Source organism: Macaca nemestrina, chromosome X (assembly GCF_043159975.1).
Source record: "Macaca nemestrina isolate mMacNem1 chromosome X, mMacNem.hap1, whole genome shotgun sequence".
NCBI lineage: Eukaryota > Metazoa > Chordata > Mammalia > Primates > Cercopithecidae > Macaca > Macaca nemestrina.
In genome coordinates this window covers 25,220,013-25,247,642 of record NC_092145.1, presented here as the reverse complement: position 1 = coordinate 25,247,642, position 27,630 = coordinate 25,220,013, and the positions used below count along the sequence as shown (strand labels likewise).

The 27,630-nt window shown below is 43.2% G+C and overlaps 1 protein-coding gene across 1 annotated transcript; it reads left to right on the top strand.

The window, feature by feature from the left end:
- Nucleotides 1-2,417: 2,417 nt before the first annotated feature.
- LOC105481446 (RNA binding motif protein X-linked 2) lies at nucleotides 2,418-13,635 on the top strand. The gene is made up of 6 exons (XM_011741072.2): nucleotides 2,418-2,522; nucleotides 2,734-2,849; nucleotides 4,296-4,347; nucleotides 9,485-9,614; nucleotides 11,606-11,783; nucleotides 12,654-13,635. The coding sequence occupies exons 1-6, from the start codon at nucleotides 2,518-2,520 to the stop codon at nucleotides 13,139-13,141; spliced, it is 969 nt and encodes a 322-aa protein (XP_011739374.1). The 5' UTR covers nucleotides 2,418-2,517; the 3' UTR covers nucleotides 13,142-13,635.
- Nucleotides 13,636-27,630: the final 13,995 nt, after the last annotated feature.

Sequence of the window (27,630 nt, the reverse complement as noted above, 5' to 3'; positions counted from 1 at the left end):
GCAGGGACTGCCATTGACTACCTTAGCATTACCCTCCAAAGCTAGAACTAAATACTGCATAGAATATTTGCTAAATGGATGTTACTGGTGGAGATCACTTACAGCCACCTTGGATGCCAAACCCTGGTTCTACTTTCAGATGTTAAGTTCAGAGGGTCCTCTGCATCCCCACCTCTTTTCAACTCATACTTATGGATATCTCTAGGCATCACCTTACCTACCAATTCCTGTCAATTGCAAGTACATCTATGGAAAGTCTGACTTCCTTGCTTCGTTATTTACTTCAGGATCTCCTAGGGTGATCAACCATCCTGGTTTGTTCTGGGGTTGCCAATTTTAGCTCCAAAGGTCAGAAGTCTCAGAAACCTCTCAGTTCCAGGAAAACTGAAGCAATATTCAGCTCTCTCACCTTCAGAATAGCTCTGCTGAACCTACCAGCTGCATAGTAATAATAGCCTTCTCATGTTCCCAATCTAAATTGGTCTTATTCTACTCTTTTGCTCCAGCTTCTCTTGGAACACTGATGACTTATCCCCAGGTATAGTCTTAACTCTCTCATTTCACAGCCATTTGAAAGAGTCAGCAAGATAATGCTGCATGCTAGTTTATCACTCTGCAGTGGCTACTTCAACCCACAACTAAGCAACCTGAGATTCCTAGGAGCAGATAAACCCCATATGCAATCTGTCACTGTTTAGCTTTCATTGCCAAGATAATTTTACAAAGTTAATGAATAGCTAGGTTGGAATGGGGAAGGGGGAACAGACATAGAATGAATGAGGAGAAACTGTCATTGGTGGGCAGGCTCTGTTCTCCTTTTTGGCAGGACATTGGTTACATGGTGGGCCACTTGAGGGTACAGTTGGTATCGTCATCAAAATGTTTTTATGAAGGACCTAATATCTGCTGCTCTGAGATAGGCCACACAGCTCTGGACTTTTACTTTTAGAACATCATGGTCCAAGAGCAGGTACTGATGTGGACATGTGCAAAATGGATTCAAACTGTCAATATGGGTTAAATCACATATTATATGTTAATCATCTCTTCCACTGGTTTCTAGATATTTCTGGTTGAAATCTATCAGGCAAATATATCTTGTCCCCTTAATTATAATATTAGCTCCTTGAGGGCAGAGGACCCACCCTGATACTCCTGTCTACAGACCTTAGCTGCACAGGACAAATCTAGATGTTCAGTAAGGACTGATTGAATCAACCTGACCTACTGGGTGCAGGTACTCTAGTACCTTTCTAGTTAATTTATTCATTTGAGCCTCATTTCTTCCTCTACAAAACGAGGGTGGAAATTTCTTTTACTTTCTCTTTTTTTTTTTTTAAAACAAGGAGTCTCGCTCTGCTGCCCAGGCTGGAGTGCAGTGGTGCGATCTCAGCTCACTGCAACCTTTGCCTCCCAGGTTCAAGTGATTCTCCTGCCTCAGCCTCCCGAGTAGCTGGGATTACAGGCGTGTGCCACCATGCCTAGCTAATTTTTGTATTTTTAGAGGAGACAGAGTTTCACCATGTTGGCTGGGTAGGTCTTGAACTCCTGACCTCAGGTGATCCACCTGCCTTAGCCTCCCAAAGTGTTGGGATGACAGGTGTGAGCCACCACACCTGGCCCCCCCTTTTTTCCTTTATTTTAGAGACAGGTTCTGCTATGTTGCCCAGGCTGGTCTCAAACTCCTGAGTTCAAGCAATCCTCCTACCTCAGCTTCCCAAAGTGCTGGGATTACAGGCATGAGCTGCTGCGCCCGGCCAGGAATTGTAATTTTATCTGCTTCATTGGGTTGTTGTGAGGGTGGAGAGACAATACATGTAAATTGCTTAGCACATACTCTAGTATCATACAGTACATCATCTGCTCACTTGCTAGCTATTAATTTAACAATATTAATTTCTGTCTCCTGCTCAACTAGGAGAAAGCCTATGGAAAAGAGTAAGTGCAGCGGCTCTCATGCAAATCTGTAGGTATTCAATTCAGCCTATAGAGGCACACTGGTCTGTTGCCTATGTATTGGGATAAGAACAACAGAAGATTTACCTTTTCACCTATCTTCTTCACTTTTCTGCCATGACAGGGATGCTTTGATGGGTCTGTGCGTGAGCAACTGACTAGGAGCGAAGGTCCAAGTGGGACTCTGGACTGGGAGCGAGGGCTGAGACTAAAGTCGCCACATCAGGCTGCTTATTCCGTTCATTCAGCAAATATTTATAGCTAATCTAACCAGTTTCCGATATCGTTCAAGAGCTGGGGGTCCCGCAACAGCCCAGGCTCGTGCCTTTACCCCATTTCACAGAGGAGAAAAAGCGAAAAATTAGAGAAAAACCGTTTCTACAAGAGGTAACCGCAAAGAACGCGGAAGGCTTCTAGTGCGCAGGCGCCACGCCCCGGTACGCCCCAGCTCTTCCGGCGCGAGGTCACCGACTCGACGAGCCACCGGCGCCGGGGCCGCGCATGCGCGGCGCTGCCTTTCCCGGGCGCTGATTCCTGAATGCTGAGCGCGAGCCCGCGGAGATGAAGTAAGGCGTCAGCTTCCTTTTGAGGAACGAGCAGCGGGCCGCTGAGGGTGGTCTACCGGGGCTGGGGTGGTAGAGCGTCTGCGGGGTCGAGGGGCGGGAGAGGCGCGGGGACTAGAACAGCTCGTCCCCTTGTTTTGCTCTTCTTCAGCTTCGGCCGGTTAGCATTTACTTGTCTGCTTTTCTGCCTCCCCTCCCCCCCGCCACCGTGAAGTCCTTTAACTAAGGTGAAGCTGATCAACGAGCTGAATGAACGAGAGGTCCAGCTTGGGGTGGCCGATAAAGTGTCCTGGCACTCCGAGTACAAGGACAGCGCCTGGATCTTCCTGGGTAAGGTGCACATCTTTGTTCCGCAGTGCTCCCAAGATTCTCCTGCTCGGTGTCCGACTATTTCAGCATTTTCACCCTTCACTCCTGCTTACATTCATTGCCCTCCTTTATATCCATCTGCTGTCTGCCCGGGAATCCGTGTTCCATCTTTTTTTTTTTTTTTTTTTTCTGCCCCATTTTTAGTTTTCCTTCCCTGCCAAATCAGTGCTTATGAGAGTTACTGTTTGCCATTTGCTGTGCTAAGGTTCAGGGACTGTTGTTATTTCTCTCTCACCCCCTGACCCGTTATACAGCTGAGGAAATTGGGGTGCAGAGAAGTTAAGGGACTTCCTTAAGGTCACATAGCTAATAACCGCAACAGGCAGAACTATAGCTTTCTAGAACTCATGGTCTTAGCCACAGCCCCATATTGCTACCACCGCCCTCCCCCATTCCCCTTCCCTTGCAGAATTCACTTTGCTCCTCTAGCTCCTGCTTTCTGACCATGGCCACACTACCATTACTGTATTCACTTTATATCACAACCAGTAATTGTACAAGTTTGATGCTTCAAAGAGGTTATTGTAAAAACGTTGTGCTAAGCACTTTATATGCATCGTTTTATTTAACTCTTATAACAGTCTTGCGAGTTACCTGCTAATATCCCCATCTTACAGATGAGGAAAGAAACATTTGGAAGGGAAATTATTCCCTAGGAAATGCTTAACAGTGTCTTTATAACCTTTGTCTATGTGTAGGTGGGGTTAATCATGACATATGTAGACTAATTTTGTATCATAGCTGTAAATTTGTGGGTAATGAGCAGATGAATTCAACATGTTTGTGGAAGCAGAGGTTTGTGATGGAAACTATCTGCTTTGCCCATAGGATTTTGGGTGCCAGGAGGACTGAGTGATCAGTTTACTTTTGTTAGTGGTGACACTGACTTCCACTCAAAATTAGTCACTCCTTTTCCTGTTCTACTGGCACCTTACATGTACTTCTGTCATTGCATCAGACTTGATTTCTTTCTTTCTTTTTTTTTTTTTTTTGAGTTGGAGTTTCACTCTTGTTGTCCAGGCTGGAGTGCAGTGACGTGATCTCGGCTCACTACAACCTCTGCCTCCTGGGTTCAAGCGAGTCTCCTGCTTAAGCCTCCTGAGTAGCTGGGATTACAGGTGCCCGCCACCTCGCCCGGCTAATTTTTTTTGTAGTTTTAGTAGAGACGGGGTTTCGCCATGTTGACCAGGCTGGTCTCGAACTCCTGACCTCAGGTGATCCACCCGCCTTGGCCTCCCAAAGTGCTGGGATTACAGGCGTGAGCCATGGTGCCCAGCCCAGACTTGATTTCTTTAAGGGCAGGGCCTGTTGCTTACTGTTTGCACCCCTAGTGCCTGGCCTAGTGCATGGTACGTAGTAAACACTTGGTAAATGTTGGTGGAACTGAAATGTGGTTTTCTTTTCTAGGAGGGCTTCCTTATGAACTGACTGAAGGGGACATCATCTGTGTGTTCTCACAGTAAGTCCCCTTTCATTTCCTGCCTCCTGAGTCGACAGAGTACTTTTTTCTGTAATGCATTTTGTGGTATCACAAAAACCACTTATTTTCACTCTAGGCTGAATGGCGTCCCTGCATGGGGAGGGCTGGAGCTTCTGCTCTAGTCTAGATCAGTCCCAGGACATGGTTCTAGAATGTTCTCCTGTGGGAGATCCAAGAGGTTTGTTAATTTGGGAGGCCATCTTGGGGATTCTAGTCTATTTCTGTTGTTTTTCACTGAGGTTTGTTCAGCCTGGGCCTAGACTGGAACAGACTGGAACCCTCAGGAAGGTTCCATATTGGTACGCCTCCTTGGGCTCTTGCAAACTAGGGGTAACCCATGGTCACAGGGCCCTTCTGGTCCTTGCCTGTGTGGCATCATACGACTGGGGCAAACCACAGAGGAATTGGGATGAAAAACAGAAAGAAGGTTGTAGTTTGCTTTCTTTGATTCTCAATGAATGTAAGGTTAGTGAGCAAAGCCAATCTCTACCTGGAGGCTGAGAATCACAGCCTGACGAGGAACAAGAATGAATAGGAGATCTGTATATTCTTCATTCTGCTGAGGTGTTGGCAGCAGTATTTGGTGGGAGAGGGTGTTGGTGGCTCATACTGGTAGTAGCAGCTAGTAGGAGAGGGGCTGGGCAGCTGGCCTGCAACCCCAGAGGTAAACAGCACAGTTAGTTTACAGGGCCAGAGGATCTTGGCACAGGTGCAAAGGACCACTACATTTGGGTTTTGTAGGCCTTCAGAGCATAGTACTGTTTCAGAGAAGTTGGACAGCATGTACAGGTAGCAGACCATGGCAAAAGGGGCTGGCCAAGCAAACACAGGTAGCATACACTGGCAGAGGGATTGCTATGGCAGGATGGTAGGGCCATCCATGGACAGAGGGCCCTGGCTGAGTGGTTGGGCCACTTATGGGGCAGCAAGCCATGGGAAAGGAATTGGGCAATACCCGTGAGAAGAAGGCTGTGATAGAGAACCTGGGCAACCCACACGAGTGGAGGGCCCTGGCAGGGACAAAGATTGCTTCCTTCAACTTGTGGATGGTGCAAGGTTCACAGCAGGTGCAGCCTATAATTTCTACCCCTTTGTGGTACTTCTACTCAGCCTTCCCTCTTGGAGCTGTTTAGTTCTACTTGCATTGAGTGATGATCAGCTAGCACGTGTGCTTGTTTGTTTATTCTAATTCTCTATTCTCTATTCTGGTTACACACGTTGCTCTCCATGAAGATTGCCGCTGATAACAGTGCCTTTCAAAAAACTGCTTTGTTGGCTGGGCATGGTGGCTCACGCCTGTAATCCTAGCACTTTGGGAGGCTGAGGTGGGCGGATCACCTGAGGTCAGGAGTTTGAGACCAGCATGGCCAACATGGGGAAACCCCATCTCTACTAAAAATACAAAAATTAGCCAGGCATGGTGGTGCGCGCCTGTAATCCCAGCTACTTGGGAAGTTAAGGCAGGAGAATTGCTTGAATCCAGGAGGTGGAGGTTCCAGTGAGCCAGGATTGCACCATTGCACTCCAGCCTGGGGGACAAAGCAAGATTCCCCCATCTCAAAAACAAAACAAAAAAAAGAAAAGAAAAAAAAAAGAAATCTACTTTGTTTCTTATTTTGAAGGTAATATATAGTCATTATAGAACATTTGGCAAAATAAAGTATAAAGAAGAAAATAGAACACACTCTTAAGGAAAACCTTAATGTTTTGGCATATCTCTTTATCATTTTTAAAAAAATGCTGGATGTTATTTCCAGTGGTTTGCTATTATGAATTATACTGCAGTGTGCATTATAGTATATACATTTTTGTATGCATCCCTCATGGTCTCTTTAGTGAAAGAGGAATATGGATCAATATGTTAGCATTTTAAAGATGTTTTATAAACATTGCCAAATTGCTCTCCAAAAGGTTGTACCAATTTCCACACTCACTAGAATGCCCATTTTTCTGAATCCTGATTAACAGTGGCGATTTTAAAAAATATTTGCCAAAGGGCTTCTCATTATTACTTTGCTTTGCCTTTATTTCATCATCAGTGAGGTTGAACATCTGTTTCTAGATTTGCAGCCCATTATTCTTTTTCTTTGTAAATTGTCTATTCATACCCTTGCCAACTTTTTTCTACAAGTATTTTCCTTATTTTCTTGTTGATTTTACATGAGCCCTTCATGTATGAAGGATATTAACTCTTTGCTCTAGCACTTTGTTGTGTATTGTATTACAGGTTGAATATCCCTTATCCAAAATGCTTGGGGCTGGGCGCGGTGGCTCATGCCTGTAATCCTAGCACATTGGGAGGCCGAGGCAGGTGGATTTCCTGAGCTCAGGAGTGAGACCAGCCTGGGCCACGTGGTGAAACCCCATCTCTACTAACATACAAAACATTAGCCAGGTGTGGTGGTGGGTGCCTGTAGTCCCAGCTACTCTGGAGGCCAAGGCAGGAGAATCACTTGAATTGGGAAGGTGGAGGTTGCAGTGAGCCAAGATAGCACCACTGCACTCCAGCCTGGGCGACAGAGTGAGATTCTGTCTCCAAAAAAAAAGAAAAGAAAAGAAAAGAAAAACAAAACGCTTGGGACCAAAGGACCAGAAGTGTTTCCAATTTGCATAAACGTAATGAGCTATCTTGGGGCTGGGACCCAGATCTAAACACAGAATTCATTTATGTTTCATATACAACTTGCACACATAGACTGAGGGTAATTTTATACAATGTTTTCAATAATTTTGTGTGTGAAAGTTCGTGTACATTGAACCATCAGAAATTAAAGGTGTCAGATATGGAATTTTCCATTTGTGACATCATGTTGGTGCTCAAAATGTTTCAGACTTTGGAGCATTTTGAATTTTGGATTTGCAGATTAGGGATGCTCAGCCTGTACTATGGACTTACTTTTTCTTAATTTGATATGTTATACTTATCATTATTCTTTCTTGATGCTCAAATTTTCCCTATTTGAGGGTCAACATGAGTTCCTTCAAGCCAGTGCCTGTATTCTTTTTTGTTTTAATTCTTGTTTTGAAATAATTTCAGGCTTAATACAGGAACATTATAAAATGATATAAAGAATATCTGTATCTCCTTCACCCAGATCCCCCAGCTGTTAGCATTTTAATTTAATTGATTGTTCTGAGACAGGGCCCTGCTCTGACACCCACACTGGAGTGCAGTGTTAAGACTATAGCTCACTGTAACCTTGAGCTCTTGGGCAACTGTCATATGTAATCTACAAAAAGGTAGTGTTACTTCCTCTTTTCATTTATTGTATCTGTTTTATCTAACTGCATTGGCCTATACCTCCAATTTAGTATTAAATAGTTCCTAAACTTAGTTGAATTGGCTCTAGTATTTCTCATTAAGTAGGATGCTAGATATTGGGCTGAAGTGTGTGTATGTGATCATGTAACATCTATCAATTCCTATTTTATTTTTATGACTTTATTTTTAAATTTATAAACCTCTAACTTATCTGGAATTTATCTTTTTGTAAGGAGTAAGGTAGTCTTTTTTTTCCTAACGTTTTTTCTTTTTTTGAGACAGGGTCTCACTCTCTTGCTCAGGTTGGAGTGCAGTGGCATGATCCTAGCTCACTGCAGCCTCTAACTCCTGGGCTCAAGTGATCCTCTCCATGTACCCTCCTGAATGGCTGGGACTACAGGTGTACACTATGCCTGGCTAATTTAAAACAATTTTTTTTTTTTGTAGAGACAGGGGTCTTGCTGTATTGTCCAGGCTGGTCTCAAACTCCTGGCATCAAGTGATCCTATGGCCTCGGCCTCCCAAAGTGCTGGTATTATGCACATGAGCCACCGTGCCTGTTTTTTTTTTTTTTCTGTTTAATTCTTCCTTTTTGTTTGTTTGCTTTTTTAAGAGACAAGGTCTTGTTCTGTTGTGCAGGCTGGTCTCGAACTACTGGCCTCAAGCAATCCTCCTGCCTCCCAAAGTGCTGGTATTACAGGTGTGAGCCACCATGCCTGGCGTTTTTTTTTTTTTTTTCTATTTAATTCTGCCTTTTTGTTTGTTTGTTTGAGAGACAGGGTATTGTTCAGTTGCCCCAGCTGGTCTCGAACTGCTGGCCTCAAACAGTCCTCCCACCTTGGCCTCCCAAAATGCTAAGATTACAGGCATGAGCCACCATGCCTAGCCTAATTTCTGCTTTTATCTATATTAACTCCCATCTGCTTTCATTAGGTTTGCTTTCTTCCTTTATGTTCATCCTTTGTTTTCACAATAAAAGTCTTTTAATGTTACAAATTTTCCTGAGTATGACGTTAGCCACATTTCATAAGTTTTGGTATATATTTTTCTCATTTTTGCTATTTTCTAAATAGTCTACCATTGATTTTTTTTTTTTTTTTTTTTTTTTTTTGCTTCATTTTCTCTTTCATGCAGTTGTTAGGAGAGTAGCTTTCAAGTTCTAGTTAGATAATGTGTTTTTTATTTACAATATCATTTCCAGCTTTATAACATTATAATTGGAAACATGGTCTGTTCTGTTTTTTTTTTTTGGTATAATTATTGAGGTTTACATTGAGACCTAATCCATAGTCAATTTTAATACATGCTTCATGGATTCTTGAAAATGTCATCTTGTAGTATTCAAAGATATCTATGTATCTAATAGTCCTACATTAATATTTGTTAGTATAATTATGTGTATTAATTCATCTGATTTTATTTTATTTCTGTCCACTTTATGCGTGATAAACTTCAAAGTGATGTGTTAAATTCTCCCATAACTTTCTCTCTTAGTTTCTCTTTGCATTTCTAATAGCTTTTTTTAATTAAAATGTTTGATTTCTTAATTGACTCAGAGTTTTCCTGATGTATACCTTTATTGTGTATTTAGGCCTTTTTCAGTGTAAAATAATCTTAGTCTCATGTGATATTTTTATTTTGGCCTTGAATTAGTTTTTGCTCTGGATATTGCCACCCACTTTTAATTGGGTGTTCCTGTACTTGTCTGACTTTTTCTTTGCAACCTTTCTGTGTCATCCTGTTCTAGATGTATCTCTTGTACACACTATGTTATTTGAATTTTGTTTTATTACCTTATCTGCATGTTTTTGCCTTTTAAGTCAATAATGTCTTACTCTTTTATAAAATAAATAGATATGGCGAGATTGTTAACATTAATCTCGTGCGGGACAAGAAAACTGGGAAATCCAAAGGGTTCTGTTTCCTCTGCTATGAAGACCAGAGGAGCACAATTCTGGCCGTCGACAATTTTAATGGGATCAAGGTGAGTGTGCTTATTAAGCAGATTGATTGGACTTTTTTCCCATGTATAGGTGTTTCTTTTTCTACCTGATTCCCACAGACACAAGGGCAGCACTTGTCAGCTTGGTTTGTTGCGGGGGCTGCAGAGATGTGGAGACGCTGGTCAAGAAGAGATTCCAGGAAATAATTCTGTTGGCTCGTGGCCCTGCAGTACTTGCTTCTTTTCCCCATCTGTAAACAAACCATCTCCCCAGGAGCATAGGCACCAGGCCTGCCTCTCATCCAGGCCTCTGTTTTTCACCTTTCTTTTTTTACTGTCTACTATCATTTCTGGTGCACTGGAGGATGAAGAGACTAGCAAACATTGCTCTTCCATATTGTCCTGTGTTGGGAGTTTTGGGCTTCAACATGGCCTCATAATCTAGGACATACCCATGTATGCCTGTCATGTATCTCCAGTGACCTAGCATATTGGGCTCTAGAAATTCTCTAGTTAAAATCCGATGACAGATTCTACAAAAGTAATTTCATCCTGAAATTTTCTCCCCCCAGATCCCTCTTATTTCCACTGTCGTAAGTGAGGCACTGAGTTCTTAGAAGGAGATAGGGCAAGTCAGGCGTATTGATGCTCCATGTGGTTGCTGCACTCATTTAGGAAAAAAGCTGCAGTTGAAATGAACAGTGTCACAGAGTTGGTGTGGGGAGGCTTGAGTTGGAGAGTTTGTCACTGATTCACGAGTATGGGATAGCTGGAGATTATAGAACAGAGTGGAACAAGGTTCTAGGCTTGATATTTAAGGAAGCCAGCAGTCAGAGGGCGTCATTGTAAGAGGAAGGTTTTCCAAAGTGTTTCAAAATGGAGAAGAGGATACATAACAGAAGCCGCTCAGGCTTCAAGGTAAAAATAAAAATCTGCTCTTGTATTGGAACAATAAAAGCCAAACTTTAAATTTTGAATGGCTTTGCCTAGAGAGTAAGTCTGTATCTGCCTAAAAATAGAATGTTTTTATTTTAAGTGAGGTGTTAATTTTTTGGGGGGCGGGGGGAGGGGGACAGGGTCTCACTCTGTTGTCCTGGTTGGAGTGCAGTGGCGTGGCCTTGGATCACTGCAACCTCTGTCACCTGGGTTCCAGTGATTCTCCTGTCTCAGCCTCCTGAGTAGCTGGGATTATAGGTGTGCACCACCACACCCGGCAAATTTTTGCCATATTGGCCAGGCTGGTCTCGTACTCCTGACCTCAAGTGATCCACCCGTCTCGACCTCCCAGAGTGCTGGGATTACAGGTGTGAGCCACTGCGTCCGACCAGAGGGGTTAATTTTTTGTTGTTGTTCACCTGGAGAGTTGTGATTCGTAGTGCAAGAATCAGTGTGAGCCTATTGTTCCAGTATGGTGGGGCTAGAGCAAGGTGTGAAGGCTGAAGAAAAAAGCAAGTGCCTTTTTCTCGATTCCTTTCTCCCTCCAAACTGTTGGTCTGACTTTGCCTCCTAATTACTGGGTCGAGAAAGCAGTTGTAGCATTAAGCCAGATTTCAAGAATTCCTTCTAGTTGCCAGACCTTCCTAGGGTATGTTTCACTGTAAACTTAGGTTACAGATCAAGGGTAATTCATTATGCATCTAAATCTCAGTCTTCCCTGATGCTTGTGCTCTGAGGTAGTATTTCCTAGTCTTTTTCATTTTATGGCACATACAGAACATGAAGATATTTGCATGGTGCCCTGGAGTAAAGTGATGAGGCTGCTGGTACAATTGCCCCAGGCCTCACCTGGCTGCACTGAGAGGCTGCACTATATATTTTATAATAATAAAATTATATTAACTAAATATTAGTATAAATTAATATTTAGGTGTACATGCTATGACACACCAGTTGGGCAGGTCTGCTTTAGTGACAGAATTTAGCAAGAAGGTAAAGGATGTAGTTCAAATCATGGTTCTCTGTAGCTTGTGTTCAAATAGTTGGCAGTTTGGTATGAGGGCCGTCTTCACTGAAGCGTTGCCTGTCTTGCTTAGATCAAAGGAAGAACTATCCGAGTGGATCATGTGTCTAACTATCGGGCTCCTAAGGACTCGGAAGAAATGGATGATGTGACCAGACAGCTCCAGGAGAAGGGCTGTGGGGCTCGTACCCCCTCACCAAGTTTGTCTGAGAGCTCTGAAGATGAAAAACCAACAAAAAAGCACAAAAAAGGTAAAGCATTAAGACCTAAGAGAAGATTCTGGATGGCCTTAATGTCTGCTCTTCCTTGCATTCATTGATAGTTGAGAATCAACTCAAGTGTGAAAGGGGAAGGTATGGAGAAGCATAGTTTAACTGGGAAAGTGGGGAGTATCAGTGGAAGGCTGGTGCTATGGGCAGAATTGTCTCTCTCCCCAAGTTAATATGGTGAAATCCTAACCCCCAGTGCCTCAGAATGCCACTGCATTTGGAGATAAGGTCTTTGAAGAGGTAACTCAGGATGGGAATTACCTTGTACAGCAACTTGACATATCAAGGGTGACAGACATCCAAGTTGGCTTCTCGAGGCACTCTCCTTGGAGGCCTAGACAGTGGCCCCTTCATGCTGCTGCCAAGGTTGTTCTCTTTATGCACATTCCTCACCTCCTAGCATGTGAATTTTTTTTTTTTTTTTTTTTTTTTGAGACAGAGTCTTGCTCTGTCGCCCAGACTGGAGTGTAGTGGCGCGATCTCGGCTCACTGCAAGCTCCACCTCCCGGGATCACGCCATTCTCCTGCCTCAGCCTCCTGAGCAGCTGGGACTAGAGGCACCCGCCACCACACCTGGCTAATTTTTTTGTATTTTTTTTTAGTAGAGATGGGGTTTCACCGTGTTAGCCAGGATGGTCTCGATCTCCTGACCTCATGATCCACCCGTCTCGGCCTCCCATAGTGCTGGGATTACAGGTGTGAACCACCGCGCCCGGCCGTGAATGTTTTTGAACTATAGTACCTGTGTTTGATGTAACGTATTCAGCAAAGAAAGGTGCTTTTGTTTTTTTTAAGGGAGTTCTTTATTTTTTTACCTTTTCTTATTTGCTGCTGCTTTCCTTTATCCTCCAGACAAAAAGGAAAAAAAGAAAAAAAAGAAAGAAAAAGAGAAAGCCGACCGAGAGGTACAGGCAGAGCAACCATCCTCTTCATCACCCAGATGCAAGACAATAAAGGAAAAGGATGACCCTGGCCCTAAGAAGCACAGCAGCAAGAACTCAGAGAGAGCTCAGAAGGCAGAGCCCAGGGAGGGGCAGAAGCTCCCCAAATCCAGGACTGCCTACTCTGGTGGAGCAGAGGACCTAGAGAGGGACCTGAAGAAGGAGAAACCCAAGCACGAGCACAAGTCCTCAAGCAGGAGGGAGGCAAGAGAAGAAAAGACCAGGATTAGGGACAGAGGGCGGAGCTCAGACACACATTCTAGCTGGTACAATGGGCGTTCCGAAGGGCGTAGTCATAGAAGTAGAAGTAGGAGCCGAGATAAATCCCATAGGCATAAAAGGGCCCGGCGCTCCCGGGAGCGGGAATCTTCGAATCCCAGTGACCGTAGGCGTCACTGAGGACTGTTCAGCTGCTCAGTAGATTTGGAAATAATTATGTTTTTTAAATGCAGTCAAATTCAGTTGGGTTGTTACTATTTTTGTATCTAAAACTTCTGGGGCTGGATTCTTTTAATCCCTTGAGTATTAGAGTCATTGGGAGGGCTGCAGTTTCAACAGCTAGATATCCTGGATATTCTTCGCACCATCCATTGTCCCTGGACCAGAGTATGTATCCTGAATTTTGGTTCATAAATATGGCTCTTGAACCCATAGACCTCAGTTGAAGATGGAATTTTTAGGAAAGGGAAAATACCAGATAATTCTAGAATTCTAGTCTTCGTGTTAGATGTTTACAGCCCAGCATCTTGGGACATTTCCAGTTACTAGGTTTGGACAGTTTGATGTGAACGAATGGGATAGAATTTTTAAAATCAGCCAGCTCCATGCCCAAACCCTCCTGTTTACAGAAATTTTTAACGTCTTGTCTTTTTCATTAAAACTTTTTTGTTTGATATGCCTCTTTCCACATTTTTTCCTTGCAATGTATTGATTATTTGTATTGAGGTGAAATTCACATAACATAAAGTTAACGATTTTAAAGGGAACGATTCAGTGGTATTTGGTACTGAACATCCACAGTGTTGTGTAACCATTGCCTCTGACTAGTTCCAAAACATTTTTTATCATCCCAAAATGAAACCCTGTACCCATTAAACAACTCCGCATTTCCTCCCTCCTCCCTGTCACTAGCAACCACCAATCGACTTCCTGTTTATGAGTTTGCCTATTCTGGATCTTTCATAAAAATGGAATTATACAATAATGGCCTTTTGTGTCTGGCTTCTTTCATTTAGTGTAGTGGTTTTTTATTTTTTTATTTTTTATTTTTTATTTTTTTAAATTCGAGATGGAGTCTCACTCTCGCCCAGACTGGAGTGCATTGGTGCAATCTCGGCTCGCTGCAACCTTTGCCTCCTGGGTTCAAGCCATTCTCCTGCCTCAACCTCCCAAGTAACTGGGATTACAGGCGTGCACCACCACACCTTGCTTATTTTTGTATTTTAGTAGAGATGGGGTTTCACCATGTTGGCCAGGCTGGTCTTGAGTTCCTGACCTCAAGTGATCACCTGCCTTGGCCTCCCAAAGTTCTGGGATTACAGGTGTGTGCCACTGCACCCGGTCTAATGTAGTGTTTTTGAGGTCCTCCACGTTGTAACATGTATCAGTACTTCATTCCTTTTTATGGCTGTATCATATCTCATTGTATTGATAGAGCACATTTTGTTTATGTACTCCTCAGTGGGTGGACATGTGGGTTGTTTCTAATTTTTGACTAGTCAGCTTCCTTTTTGTGTTCCAGACATACCAGGCTACCTTTTAGCCTTTGTCCTTTTTTCAAGTAGCCACTGTTGCTGGTATGGGAACCCTTTGTCAGCTTCATTGTCTGTCTTTCTGGTCTGCCTGGCACTTCCTTCTTATTTTGACTTTTAGCTTTCTGCTTTATCTATCAGTCTCTTAACAAGTTTGGTAGGTACTAGGTCACAGGACCTTTAATAAATACTCCCTGGTAAATTATTAAAGGTCAGATTTCTGACCCTGCAAAGTGAAAGACCAGAGCTTTAATAGTGAGTGCACTAAGTTGGACTTCCCTGTGTGTTAATTTGGACCCTTGGTTAGACATGCAGGAGAGTTTGGGAGAGTTTGTGGGGGATGTCATGGGGGAGGGTCGAGGAGTCTGGGAAAGCTGTCAGACTATGATATAGATCTAACCTCTGGAGAAGAAATAGGAAGGAAGGGTAGGTAGGAAAAGTCTTGTGCAGTTCTAAGACGATTTCAGCTAGACCAAAGTGAGTTGAGCCAGAGTCACCTGTCAGGAGCCCTGCTACATCAGTCGTTGTAAGCTGTTCATGCTATTGCCTCTTGGCCTCCATCTCAGCCATCGTGGCTGCTGTGCTCATGCACCCATTATGCCAGTGCTGTGGTAGCCAGTGACAAAGGCCCATGAACTGCGTTAAGTCATTTCATCGGCTTGTTTTTATATGTGGCAAGGAATTGGATCACACAATTATGGGAGCTGGTTAGGCAAGCCTACAATTCATGAAACAAGAGCTGACACCGGTGGGATTTCTTCAGGGAAATCTGTTTTCCTCTTAAGGCTTTCAACTGATTGGTTGAGGCCCACCCACATTATCGAGGGTAATCATTACTTAACTGATCATAGATGTTAACCACATCTACACAATCCACTACTCCCCCCTTACCAACGGGATACGTTCCAAGACCCCCAGTGGATGCCTGAAACTGGCTAATGCTGAACCCTAAATATACTATGTTTTTTCTATACATACATACTTATGATAAAGTTTAAATTATAAATTAGGTACAATAAGATTAACAACAATAACAGTAAAACAGTTATAACGATATACTGTAATAAAAGTTATGCGAATGGAGTGTCTCTCAAAATATCTCACGTATGTAATATTTTCCAACAATGGTTAACCACAGGTAATTGAAACCACAGACGGGGGGATTACTGTACCTTCACAGCAACACCGAGTAGTGTTTGATCAAGCAACTGGGTACTGTAGCCTAAGCCGAGCTGACACACAACACTAACCATCACAGTTTACTATCCTGTCTGTGGAGGGGTTTCGGGGGAGGAGCTTCAGAGGTTTCCACATGGCCTTCTTCACTATGACAGCTCTCACTCCAACAGACCAAGGAGCCATGGGGGCATTACTCCCACTGCCAGGTCAATTCCAGTTACACACTTAGGGCTAGGAAATGATCACTGACTGGGTCAGCAGCAGGCCCGCTGTGAATCCTGTTTTGGCCAGCACTTCAGTTATCACTTGGCCTCCATAAGCCCCCAGTCTAACCAGGGCCGTGATGATGCTTCCTGTCTCTAGGTATCAGTCAACTTAGATCTTGGGTCCAGTGTTCCGCCGAATGTTTGAGTATTCTTTCCCCAGTGTACATATCTCCAAGTAAGTGGCTGTAGGTCCCTTTGGGGAAGTACTGGGTGAATCATTGCATACTCACCATTGTCCTTCCCAGGGATCCAGCCACCTCTTTCCAGACCTGAAAACCGGCTGAAGTATGGCAGCTAAGCAAGGAAGTAGGACTTTTTACTGGGGGAAGCTCCCGTAGCCTCCTGCTCCTCCACTCCTCTTCAGCTTGTAGATAGTGAGCAACACCCTTGTTGACTATTGCTCCTAGGGACACCATGTTCCATTATCCATCTCTAGAACTTCCTGAAGGTAAAGCCCCCGTGGCTGTCCTTCAGACCTTGTGGTTCACTCTGGTAATATAAGCCAGGACTCTCCAATTGCTCTCTGAAGCCTCACTCATGGAGTGGACACACTTCCGGGGACCTGTTCCAACTGGGACTCCAGATGGCTGTATCCAGGACTTCCCAGCACTGCTTGATCTGGGTGTAGGTATTCTCCCCAGTTTGTTGAAAAAAAACCAAAAAACCAAAAACAAAACATCTTTTCCTTTTCCTTTTCCCTTTTCTCCTACTTTAGCTTTTGCTAAGTTAACTATTATACTCTTTTGTTATGTTGGTCATTAAACTTTTAACTGCATTTGAGTGTAATATTGCAGTTTCTTTTGCTCGTGAATCCTCAAACCCAAAATGATGAAAGTAAAACTTTCAGCAAAACAGTCACACAGGCAACCAAGTAGGGCAAGGTGACCACAGTGTGACTACTATTTAACTGCTCACTTCCCAGGGGAGGGACATTGGCTACTTTGCTTATAACCCAAAAAGTCCTGAACCCCTTGATCCTAGGTTCCTCGGTTGCAATTCAACTGCCTGTATGCGTAGCGTCCATCTGAACCTGTTGCATTGTCCTGTGGCACTTGGGGGCAGGCGAACTGGAAAAAACACACTGATGCTTATGTTGCTTGCTGTGTTGTAATAAACTGTTTTGTTTGAGCCCATTAAATTTCACTGTCTATGTTCTACACCTATGATGAAGAAATGGCAGGTTTTCTCCTGGTCATTCTCTATGAGGTGGGAGCTCTTCCTTGATGGTATCCCTGACCCAAAGTCACGTGTTAGGGGAGTCCTTTGCTTCGTAGAAATGGTCTGCCTTAGTGTCTCTGCCACACCGAGAGATGCCTGTAGAAAGTTTGGTTTTGGTGAAAATGCAGTGATGGATGGTGGGTTTCAGCCACGTTGGATTTCAGTTGCAGTAGTGTTGAATTTCAGAGCTCAGTGGTCAGCTACGCTCCCTGCAGTCAGAGGTCTGAGGGGCACAGATACATCTTGCACTAGGCCCAGCCTGAAACAACTCACTAGTCATTGACTTTAGTTAAACTTTGGGAACAGTGAATGTTGACTTGTTCCTTTCATGAGTTGACTTCATAGAGCACAGTTGGAATTCATTAGTGGACAAATTGCTAGTGACCTCAAACCTAAACAGCCACATTGAGTGAAGTGCTCATGAAGAATGCCTTTTAGTTCTTAGCATATCAATATTTTTTTTGATGTGGCCTAATTAACACCTGAATCTGTCAGTCTGTCTTTTTTTGTTTGTTTGTTTTTGTTTTTGTTTTTTGCTTCCTCTAACGTATTGAGGCATGTACCTAGTAAGTACCTGTCTTGGTAGTTTATGGACTCATGAATCCTAAGTTGGAAATAATCCTTATCTGGTACAGGCCATTCATTCTGTAAACATGTTTTGAAGCTCTTTGAAAGAAGTAACGTGGTCATCATCTAAATGGGTATTCTAGTGAAGTGGAAAGTGCTCCCCACGGTGCTGTTATGACCAAAGAATAAAGTCAAACGTTTCCTGGTGTCCTTTATCTGAAAATGTAAACTTAGAAGATATGATTTGAGGAGTGACTATTTGCACTATGAATGATTTAACCTAGACTTCTTCCTTAATAAGTGGCCCCTGATTTTTGCAAGCGTTACTGGAAACAGCATCACAAAATAGATGATAAGAGCAGGTCATATTTTTCAACAGGAAATAATGAACAATTACATTTGTGATAAGCATTTGATATTCTATAACTAAAGGATGATCAATGGTAGCTCATCAAAGATACATTGGTCCCTAGATGGATCATTCAAAATACTGAAGCTATGTGCCAGGTGCTATAAAGTGGCAAAACCATAGGACACATGTGAATTGTGTTACTCTAAACTATATGCTTGTCATACAGATGTATAGCCATTGTAATTGTATATTTAATCTCAAAACAATTTGCTCTCCAAAGTGAACATCAGTCAAAAATTTGGTTCCTTCTTGTTGGCTTAGAATTTAAGATTACTTTGGGGATGACTGAAGATGACCTAGCCTCTTTAAAGAAGCCGTTCAAAGAAGCCTGAATGAATGTTTTCTTTTTTTAAAAAAAATTTATTTCCATAGATTTTGGGGAAACAGGTGGTATTTGGTTACATGAGTAAGTTCTTTAGTGGTGATTTGTGAGATTTTGGTGCATCCATCACCTGAGCAGTACACACTGAACCCAATTTGTAGTCTTTTATCCCACATCCCCCCTCCCACCCTTTCTCCTGAGTCCCCCAAGTCCATTGTATCATTCTTATGCCTTTGCATCCTCATAGCTTAGCTCCCACTTACAAGTGAGAACTTAGGATGTTTGGTTTTCCATTCCTGAGTTACTTCACTTAGAATAATAGTCTCCAGTTCCATCCAGGCTGCTGCAAATGCCATTAATTCGTTCATTTTTATGGCTGAGTAGTATTCCATCACACACACACACACACACACACACACACACATATATATGTATCTCACAGTTTATCCACTCGTTGGTTGATGGGCATTTGGGCTGGTTCCATATTTTTGCAATTGCAAATTGTGCTGCTATAAATATACGTGTGCAAGTATCTTTTTCGTATAATGACTTCTTTTCCTCTGGGTTTTTTCTCATGCCTTACATGCCTCATGTGAACCTGAGGCATTTGATGTCATTCCATTCACCTTAGGTTGGGATTAGGATTTGTTTAAGAAATGATATTGGTGATTATTATAATGTTTCTTTGAGGGGAAGGCATTTATTTACAAGCAGCTAATCCCAACAGCAAAATCTTTCATGATTATTAACTTAAATACCTAAGTTTATTAGGTTTTCATTAGGATACCATATGATTGTTAAATGATAAACTATACTGTGTAATTGTTATCAGAGTGCACATCTTACTTTGTGTGCTGTTTTCACTTATACATGCATTTCTATGTGTTCATATTATCACTATCTTTGTGATTTTCAGTTGCTACGTAGTATTCTTTTCTGCTGATACACCACACCTGTCTCCCACTTGGATTGTTTTACTTTTTCTTTACAATTAATAGCACTGCTATGAACATTTTAATATTGACCCCCTTAAAAATTTTCCCTTTCCTTTAAGGTTTCCTTGGACTATATTCTCTAAAGTAGAGTTACCAGGTCCAAAAGTACAGGTAGAACCTCACCTTGTCTTACTTGCTGTCAGATTACTTTTCAGAAAGATCAAATTTTTAGAACCACCATCACTGTAGAGTTCAAGTGTAATTCTTTCCGTACATTCCTGGATTTGATCATTTTATTACTTTTTGCTTCTCAGAAAGGTATATTGTGATACCTTCAGTTTATCCTAATTTACATTTTCTTTCATGGCAGGTGAAGCTGTCTGTGCATTTTTACTATATTCTATTTTTTCATTTTTTCTTTTTCTTTGTTTTTTTTTAAATTTTTTATTTTGAGACGAAGTTTTGCTCTTGTTGCCTAGGCTGGAGTGCAGTGGCGCGATCTCTGCTCACTGCAACCTCCACCTCCTGGGTTCAAGTGATTCTCCCGGCTCAGCCTCCCAAGTAGCTGGGATTACAGGCATGAGCCACCACACCCGGCTAATTTTGTATTTTTAGTGGAGATGGGATTTGACCATGTTGGTCAGTCTGGTCTTGAACTCCTGACCTCAGGTGATCCACCGGCCTCGGCCTCCCAAAGTGCTGGGATTACAGGCATGAGCCACCACGTCCACCAGCTGGTGCAGGTTTTGATTTACTCTTTGTGATTACTTGACTTTGGTGTTCTAATTGAGGCCTATCCTTTCTCCATCAATTAGATTTTGCCAAGTGCAGGGCAACAGGTATGACCGAAAAGCATGAGCTCTCCACTAGCCATATCAGTGGTTCAGGTGTCTCGAAGGGGTCAAGAGGATTCCTGGAGGCTGGAAAGCCCCTCTGAGAAAAGTCATATCTTTGCACTGCCCTAGATGTTCAGGGATATATCTTGGAAATGAACTATTAGGGAACCCCTAAAGCTCACCTGAATTGGCTTGTACCCACGAGGCCATGTACTAACTAGACCTGCACTGTCCAATAAGGGAGTCCCTAGGCACATATGGCTATTTAAATTGAAATAAATTAAAATGAAAAATCCAGTTCCTTAATCACACTAGTGACTCAATAGCCACACGTTGCTTGTGACGACTGTACTCAACTATGCATATATAGTCCAATCCCATTATCATAGAACATTCCATCAAACAGCACTGAATTGGACCATTTACACATGATGGGATTGTATGTAGCTATGTGATCCATTGTGAAAACCTCTCTGGATCCTTCTATGCCCCTCTAAACCCTACTTGTCCTTTGAGGGTTGGCTCAATTCTAGTTCTCCCAGGAAACATCTCCTGATCACTCCAGCTCACAGCAATGACTCCATTCTTGGAACCCCCTAGAGCAGGTGTCCCCAACTCCACTGGTCTGTGGCCTGTTAGGAACCGGGCCACGCAGCAGGACATGAGCAGCGGGGCAAGCAAGCATTACCACCTGAGCTCTGCCTCCTGTGAGATCAGCTGCGGCATTAGATTCTCATAGGGGGCTCAAACCCTATTGTGAACTGTGCACATGAGGGATCTAGGTTGCATGCTCTTTATGAGAATCTAGTGCCTGATGATCTGAAGTGGAACAGTTTCATCCTAGAAACCATCCCCACCCTACCCCAACCCCATTTGTGGAAAAATTGTCTTCCATGAAACCAGTCCCTGGTGCCAAAAAGGTTGGGGACTGCAGCCCTAGAGCACCCAAAATACTTGACACACTGTCTTATTGGTGTCACAATTTTGCTTGCCAGTTAGTCTTATCTTCCTAAGAAGGCTACAGGGACCTCAAGAGAAGAGCTTAAATCCCACACTGCCTGGGTTCCTCTTCTCATGCCAGAATGCATAGCAAAAGCATTTATCAAACTCTCTTTTTCTCTAGCTGTCTTCCATACTTCGCTCTTGTTTTCAGTATTTAGAAGAATCAGCATGTAGGACACCATGTCATGCTTCAAAAACCATATATTTTTAGAGGAAGGTCAGCACGCTTATTGATGTCAGGTGTAGCACTTCAGCTTCTGTCGTGGTGAGGTGGCAGGAATGGGGATAGGATTGAGGAAGATTTGGGAAAATTGGTATTAAATCTTGAAAACACCCTTGACAGAGCAAAGAAAAATGATACCTTCTTTCGTAATTTCAGAGCTCTGTTTGAAAGTACTGGGCTTAGCATCTATAAATGCACCAAAAGGGGTATGGACATTTCTTTGACTTTCTAATTGAGGCTGTCATGTTAGGGGATTGATAGTTTAGGACTCAGAAAGAAGCATTTCTAGAATAACTTATAGTTTTTAAATATTTATTTATTCATTTATTTACGAGACAAAGTCTCTCTCTGTCGCCCAGGCTGGAGTGCAGTGGCACGGTAGCTCACTGCAACCTCCGCCTCCTGGGTTCAAGCAATTCTCCTGCCTCAACCTCCTGAGTAGACAGGACTACAGGCCTGTGCCACCATGCCAGCTAATTTTTGTATTTTTTTTTAGTAGAGACAGGGTTTCCCCATGTTGGCCAGGCTAGTCTTGAACGCCTGACCTAAAGTGATCTACCCAGCTTGATCTCCCGAAGTGCTGGGATTACAGGCGTGAGCCACCGTGCCCAGCCAAATAACTTACAGTTTTTAAAGCACTTTCACAAAGAATCTTTATTTGTTCCTTTTTACCTCTCTGGGGAGGAAGCAGGAGAGGTCAGTGAGGTCGAACACCTCATCTAAGGGTTATATGGGTAAAAAGTAGCTAAGTTGGCACTAGGACCAGCTCTGCACTCCCTGAATCCTGATGCTTCTTGAGCCAGCTTTGCAGAGCCTGCCTCCCTTGTCCTAGCAGATAACTGTGTGAAAAAAAAACTTAACAAGCTAATTTCACATGAAAAGCTAAATTTCAATTCAAGTGCCAGGTTCATTTCAGAATGTCCAGGTGAAAGCAGCAGAGCATTTTAAAACGCCATCAGTTCTCACCCACTTTGGGTAAACTTTCAGTTGACTGGCCCCAACAGATCTGTTTGTCATGTGAGCTATAAAGGGCTCGTGTGGACAATAAGAGTCTCCATTTGGACTCATTTTTTCTGCACCACTTATTTTGTGCATAGGGCCTTTAAAGCATATCCTAGTTCATGGTAACAAAATGATTATTGTACCTGTAAGGGCAGAAATGAACATTTATCTACGTTGCTGATGCATCATGACAGGATGTGATAGCACATGAAAAGAAACGGGCATAAAACACAGACTTTCTTATTTCCAGTAAAAGATTAAATTCTCTTATAACTCTTGTGGTTACCTAGTTTTTATCTTCCCCAGCAATATAACCTTGGGAACCTCAAGAATCTAGGGCTTAAACTAAGGTAGCAGAGAGCAAATTTACCCCTAAACAAAGGGGGAAAACTTTAGCTTTCAAATTAATAGTGCAGTACTAGAATATGCTGGCAGTTTTAAAAACTAATAAGAGTGACCTAGAAATTAATAAGGAAAAAGCTAACATTTGCAGGGATAAAGACAAGGACTTGAAGGGAGAGATGGTAGTCTGAAAAAGCAAGACAAAGATTTTTAGTTATAGTATTGAGGTGTGTGCTGCAAGGCCATATCCTGGAGGTCTCATAGGAGGAGAAAAATGAAGCTTTGGTTTTGAAATTTGGTGATGTTGCTAAAAATGTGGATGCCTGGACTCCATTTCGTGGAGGTGCTGACTAGGCAGGTCTGCGGAGGGGCCATGATTCTGCATCATTAATAAGCACCCTGAGTGATCCTGATGCAAACAGTCCCGGAAGACACTTTGAGACCTTGCCTCCAAGTTGTAATCACAGTCACTATTAGATTCTGCATGTTGCTCAAGATTGGCAGATGGATGGTATCCTAGGATCATAGCACACAGGAAGCTCATTCTGAGGAGTACAGTGAACCTTTGGCTACCAATTCATACTTTTTTCAAAGCAAAACTGCTGAAAAGAGAAACTGGGCAGTAGATGTGGTGTTCATAGTGTGTGGGAAGTAGGAGAGTTCAAATGAAGCCAGCTTGGTGAGACCACTTCTCTTTCCAAAAGCAAACCCTGGAGGATTCAACAGCTTAACACGGATACCCTGATGCTGCTTTGATCAGCTTGTGGGCAGACTAGTGAGGTTCATTTGGTCACTGTGAAGGGAGACATGTTCCTGGGGTGTTTATGGCCAAAGTAAATGGGCCATGGTGCATGCTAAGTGCTAGGGAATGACACTTCACACTGTGAACTGATTTAGATTCCCAATAAAACTGTATTTGTAAAAAAAATACATCATAAGCTGTAATGGATATGTGCTGGTCCAAAAGTCCTCTTTTTATTGTGAGTTTTCTTAAATAGGCATCATTGTAATTTTTAGTAAGTTCTCCTTTGTGGACCTTCTTACTATTTTGAGCATCTTAGCACAAGTTTGGCCATTTGTGCATTTCTCCCTCCAAAAGGAAGCAGCATCAGGGTATCTGTGTCAAGCTGTTGAATCCTCTACGGTTTGCTTTTGCCTTGTCAGAGCAAAAATAAGTTATTTGAATTGACTACTGCTGTGCAGTGAGTTCCTGTATTGGACAGAATGTAGCGGTTGGGAGGAGGTGTTCCTGTTCAACTAAAGGTACAGAAGAATGTGCTTTTACTACTTGGTTGGGCATGTGGTTGGAAACCTACACGGGATATTTTTTACTTGCCACTGTACTCTGCAGACTGTCCTTGGTCACTGCCCAATTCTGGGACACAGTGGCAACTGGATGTAGCCCCGGGCTGGCGGAAAGAAATTGTACGGGATGAAAGTCACAAGCCCTGTGAGGTTTGAGCCCAGCGCAGCTGTTTTTTGGCTGTGCAACCTCAAGCAGGTCATTTCCCTCCATTTTCTCTTCTATAAAATAGGACATAAGACTCATGGAGGAAGCACAGTATGGTAGGCTATTTCCCTTTCGTGACTGTGGTTTCTCATTAATAAAATAGAGATGACGCTCTGCAGGGCAGATGTGAGAAAAACACACTCTCAGCAGAATGTCTAGTACATAGCCGCTACTTAATAAATGTTACTTCCAGTACCTGCTATCCCTCTGCTGTGAGGTGCAAGTCAGAAAGCTGCATAGTAACCTGCAAATTGCAATCTATATGCACAATAAGTCATATATTTCAACCCCATGCTGGTGGCAGATGGGGGTGTGCAAGGCAGGAGCCCCTCATTCCAGGGGGGTGAGTAGACAAGCATTTATATTCAAAATGATATCACTGAGCGCTGGATTACAAAATGATATATACTTTGTACCTGAAATGTCGTTATTTGAAGACTATGCATTGGCGAGAATGCTTTTGCATTGAAAGAGGGTGATGAACTGCCCGGGCAAAAGTGAAATACTTACCGTATGCTCCTGCCCTTTGATGGATAGTGAACAACAGAAATACCTAGAAACCCTCAAAGGATGAAACCACTGTGGCATTGTACCCAGTAATCTCTGTCCTCTGCTCTTCCTGGGCTTGACTTCTCATAATTCTGGTCAATTATGACCACCCAGGATTGGCCCCAGACTTGGATGTGGACCTTGGCTGCCCTTGTAGGATCATAGCAAAGGCTCAGTTGTCCCAGGTCACAAAAAATGTCAGCCATGTCTGCCTCTCCCTCCTAGGACTTGGAAAATAAAACATGATGGGTCCTTTTCCAAGAGAAGAAAATGTTAGCAGGGGTCTGGCGGTGAGAAGGAGGAAACGGCTGTCTATTTTACCGCCTCGATCTCCTTTTCAAGAATTCTCAGCAATTGTGCGGTCTGGAGCAAGAAAGTGGCGGGTGAGGTCGCAGAAGCACAAAGTTGATGTTGAGGCAGGCTTAGCTCCTGGCTTTCCTCTGTACCTTTATCAATTTATTCCCTCTTGGAACACAGAGGCAGCATGGTCCCAGAAGGAGACAAAATAGGCTGGGGTGGGTGGCAGGGTTACAGGGCAGCCACTCCATGGTGGTGGCAGTTCAAAAGGAAGTGGAAAATCAATGAAGTAAGGCCTAAATACACACAAGGTGAGAGAAGCGTGTTTTGTATTGATTGTGTGGAGAGCAGAATATTATCTCAAGAGTTTGACTCTAGTTCTTCCAAGAGGATTTGAGGCAGCTTATGAATTAAGACGTTGCAAAGCAGGGTACTTAAAGGGATAAACTGTGACAGGGACAATGTAAAGCACTTGTTCTTAACCCCGGCTGCACAGTAGAACCACCGGGAGAAATTTAAAAAATATGCATGCTTGGGCTTCACTCCAGTTGAACAGGAATCCCTGAGTGTGGGACAAGTATTGGTGTATTTTTAAAATTCCCCAGGTGCCTCTAATGTGCAGTTAGGTTGAGAAGCTGGAGGAGCAGATGCTACCAAATCCCTGACATGAGTAGGTTAAATCAGGGGTTCGCAACATTGGCTGTATATACAAATCACCTGGAGAGCTTTTACAATCCCATCGCCTAGGCTGCAACTCAGACCAATTGAATCCGACTCTCTGGCGAGGGTGGGGGGGAGGGGGCAGGCATCAGTTGTTTTTAAAGTTTGCCAGATGGTTTCTATGTGCAGCTGGGGTTAAAAAGCTCTGCTCTGTGTAATCCCAGCACTTTGGGAGGCCGAGGCGGGTGGATCACAAGGTCAGGAGATTGAGACCATCCTAGCTAACATGGTGAAACCCCCGTCTCTACTAACAATACGAAAAATTAGCCAGGCGTGGTTAAAGGGGCCTGTAGTCCCAGCTACTCAGGAGGCTGAGGCAGGAGAATGGTGTGAACCCGGGAGGCGGAGCTTGCAGTGAGCCAAGATCGTGTCACTGCACTCCAGCCTGGGCAACACAGCATGACTCCGGTCTCCAAAAAATATATATAAATAAATAAACAATAAAAAAAAAAAGCAGCTCTGCTCTGTGAAGTGGTTTCCAAACATGACTATACAGCAGATTCACAGGCAGGGGTATTCGGGAACTCCTAACGTAGAGACTAAATTCGACTGATGGATAAAGCATTAGTCCATTTGACAGAAGTTTGTTGAGCATCTACTAAACGTCAGTCACTATGCTAGGTGTTGGGGATGTAGTTATGAACAAAACAGACAAAGCCCTTGCTTTCATGAAGTGCATATATATTCAAGGAAATATATATCATCTACCAAGGGATGAGGGCAGGAATTTTTGTCTGCTTTGATAACTGTTGAATCTCCAGTGCCTGGCACATAGCAGGCTCCTGATAAACAACTGTTGAATGAACGAATACTGACTGAAGGGTGAATTAGGTGCTATGAAGAAAAGTTCAGTGGGATAGCGGGTGTGTGGGTGGGTGTGTGGGTGTCTGCCTATTTTAACATGGGGTGGTCACGGAAGGCCTCACTGAGAAGGTGGCTTTTGAGCAAGGCCCAAAGTAGAGGAGGGAGCAAGCTGCACAGCCATCTGAGGGCACAGAGTTCCCGGCAGAAGAAGAGCAACTGCAAAGGACCTGAGGTGGGAACATGTTGGCACATTAGGGAAGCAGTAAGGAGGCCAGTGTGGCTGCGGTAGAGTGACTGAACAGAGAGGCAATGGTGGGAGGGGAGTGGGTGGGTAGCTCAGGTAGGACTTGGTAGACTATGGTCAGTGCTTTGGCATTAATGGAAACACCATGGCCTCTTTTTCTGTGTCTGACACTGAAGAACATATGTATTCAAATAGAATATACTATTTTCCTGGAGTGAAATGCCAGCAGAAACATCTATGCTACTCCATAAAGGCTGCTGAGTATCTTAATGAAACATACTTCTAACTGTAGTTTTACAATGAAAAAAAAAAAAAAAAAAAAAAAAAGAACAGCAAGTGAAATCACCAGAGAGTCCAGGCACACCAGGGAATCAGCTTGGCAAATGGAAGAGCCTCTCAGTGGCCTCCAGACTGGAGACTCCACCTCTCCTCTTTGCAGTCTTACTTGGAAATTGTGGTCTCTAAGTGAAGTTTGAAGGTTTTCAAATCAATTTTAATACTGAAAAATGAGAAATGACTGGAAAACTGACAGGCTGTGTGTGCACACGCACATGCATGCGTGAGAATGCACCTATGTACACATACTGGCAATGGGTTTAATGTGAAACAAAAACAAAGCAAAGGTGACACAAAACAAAAGAGAATCTGTAGCATTGTGTCCGCAACTGGTGGGTTCTCAGTCTTGCAGACTTCAAGAACGAAGCCACGG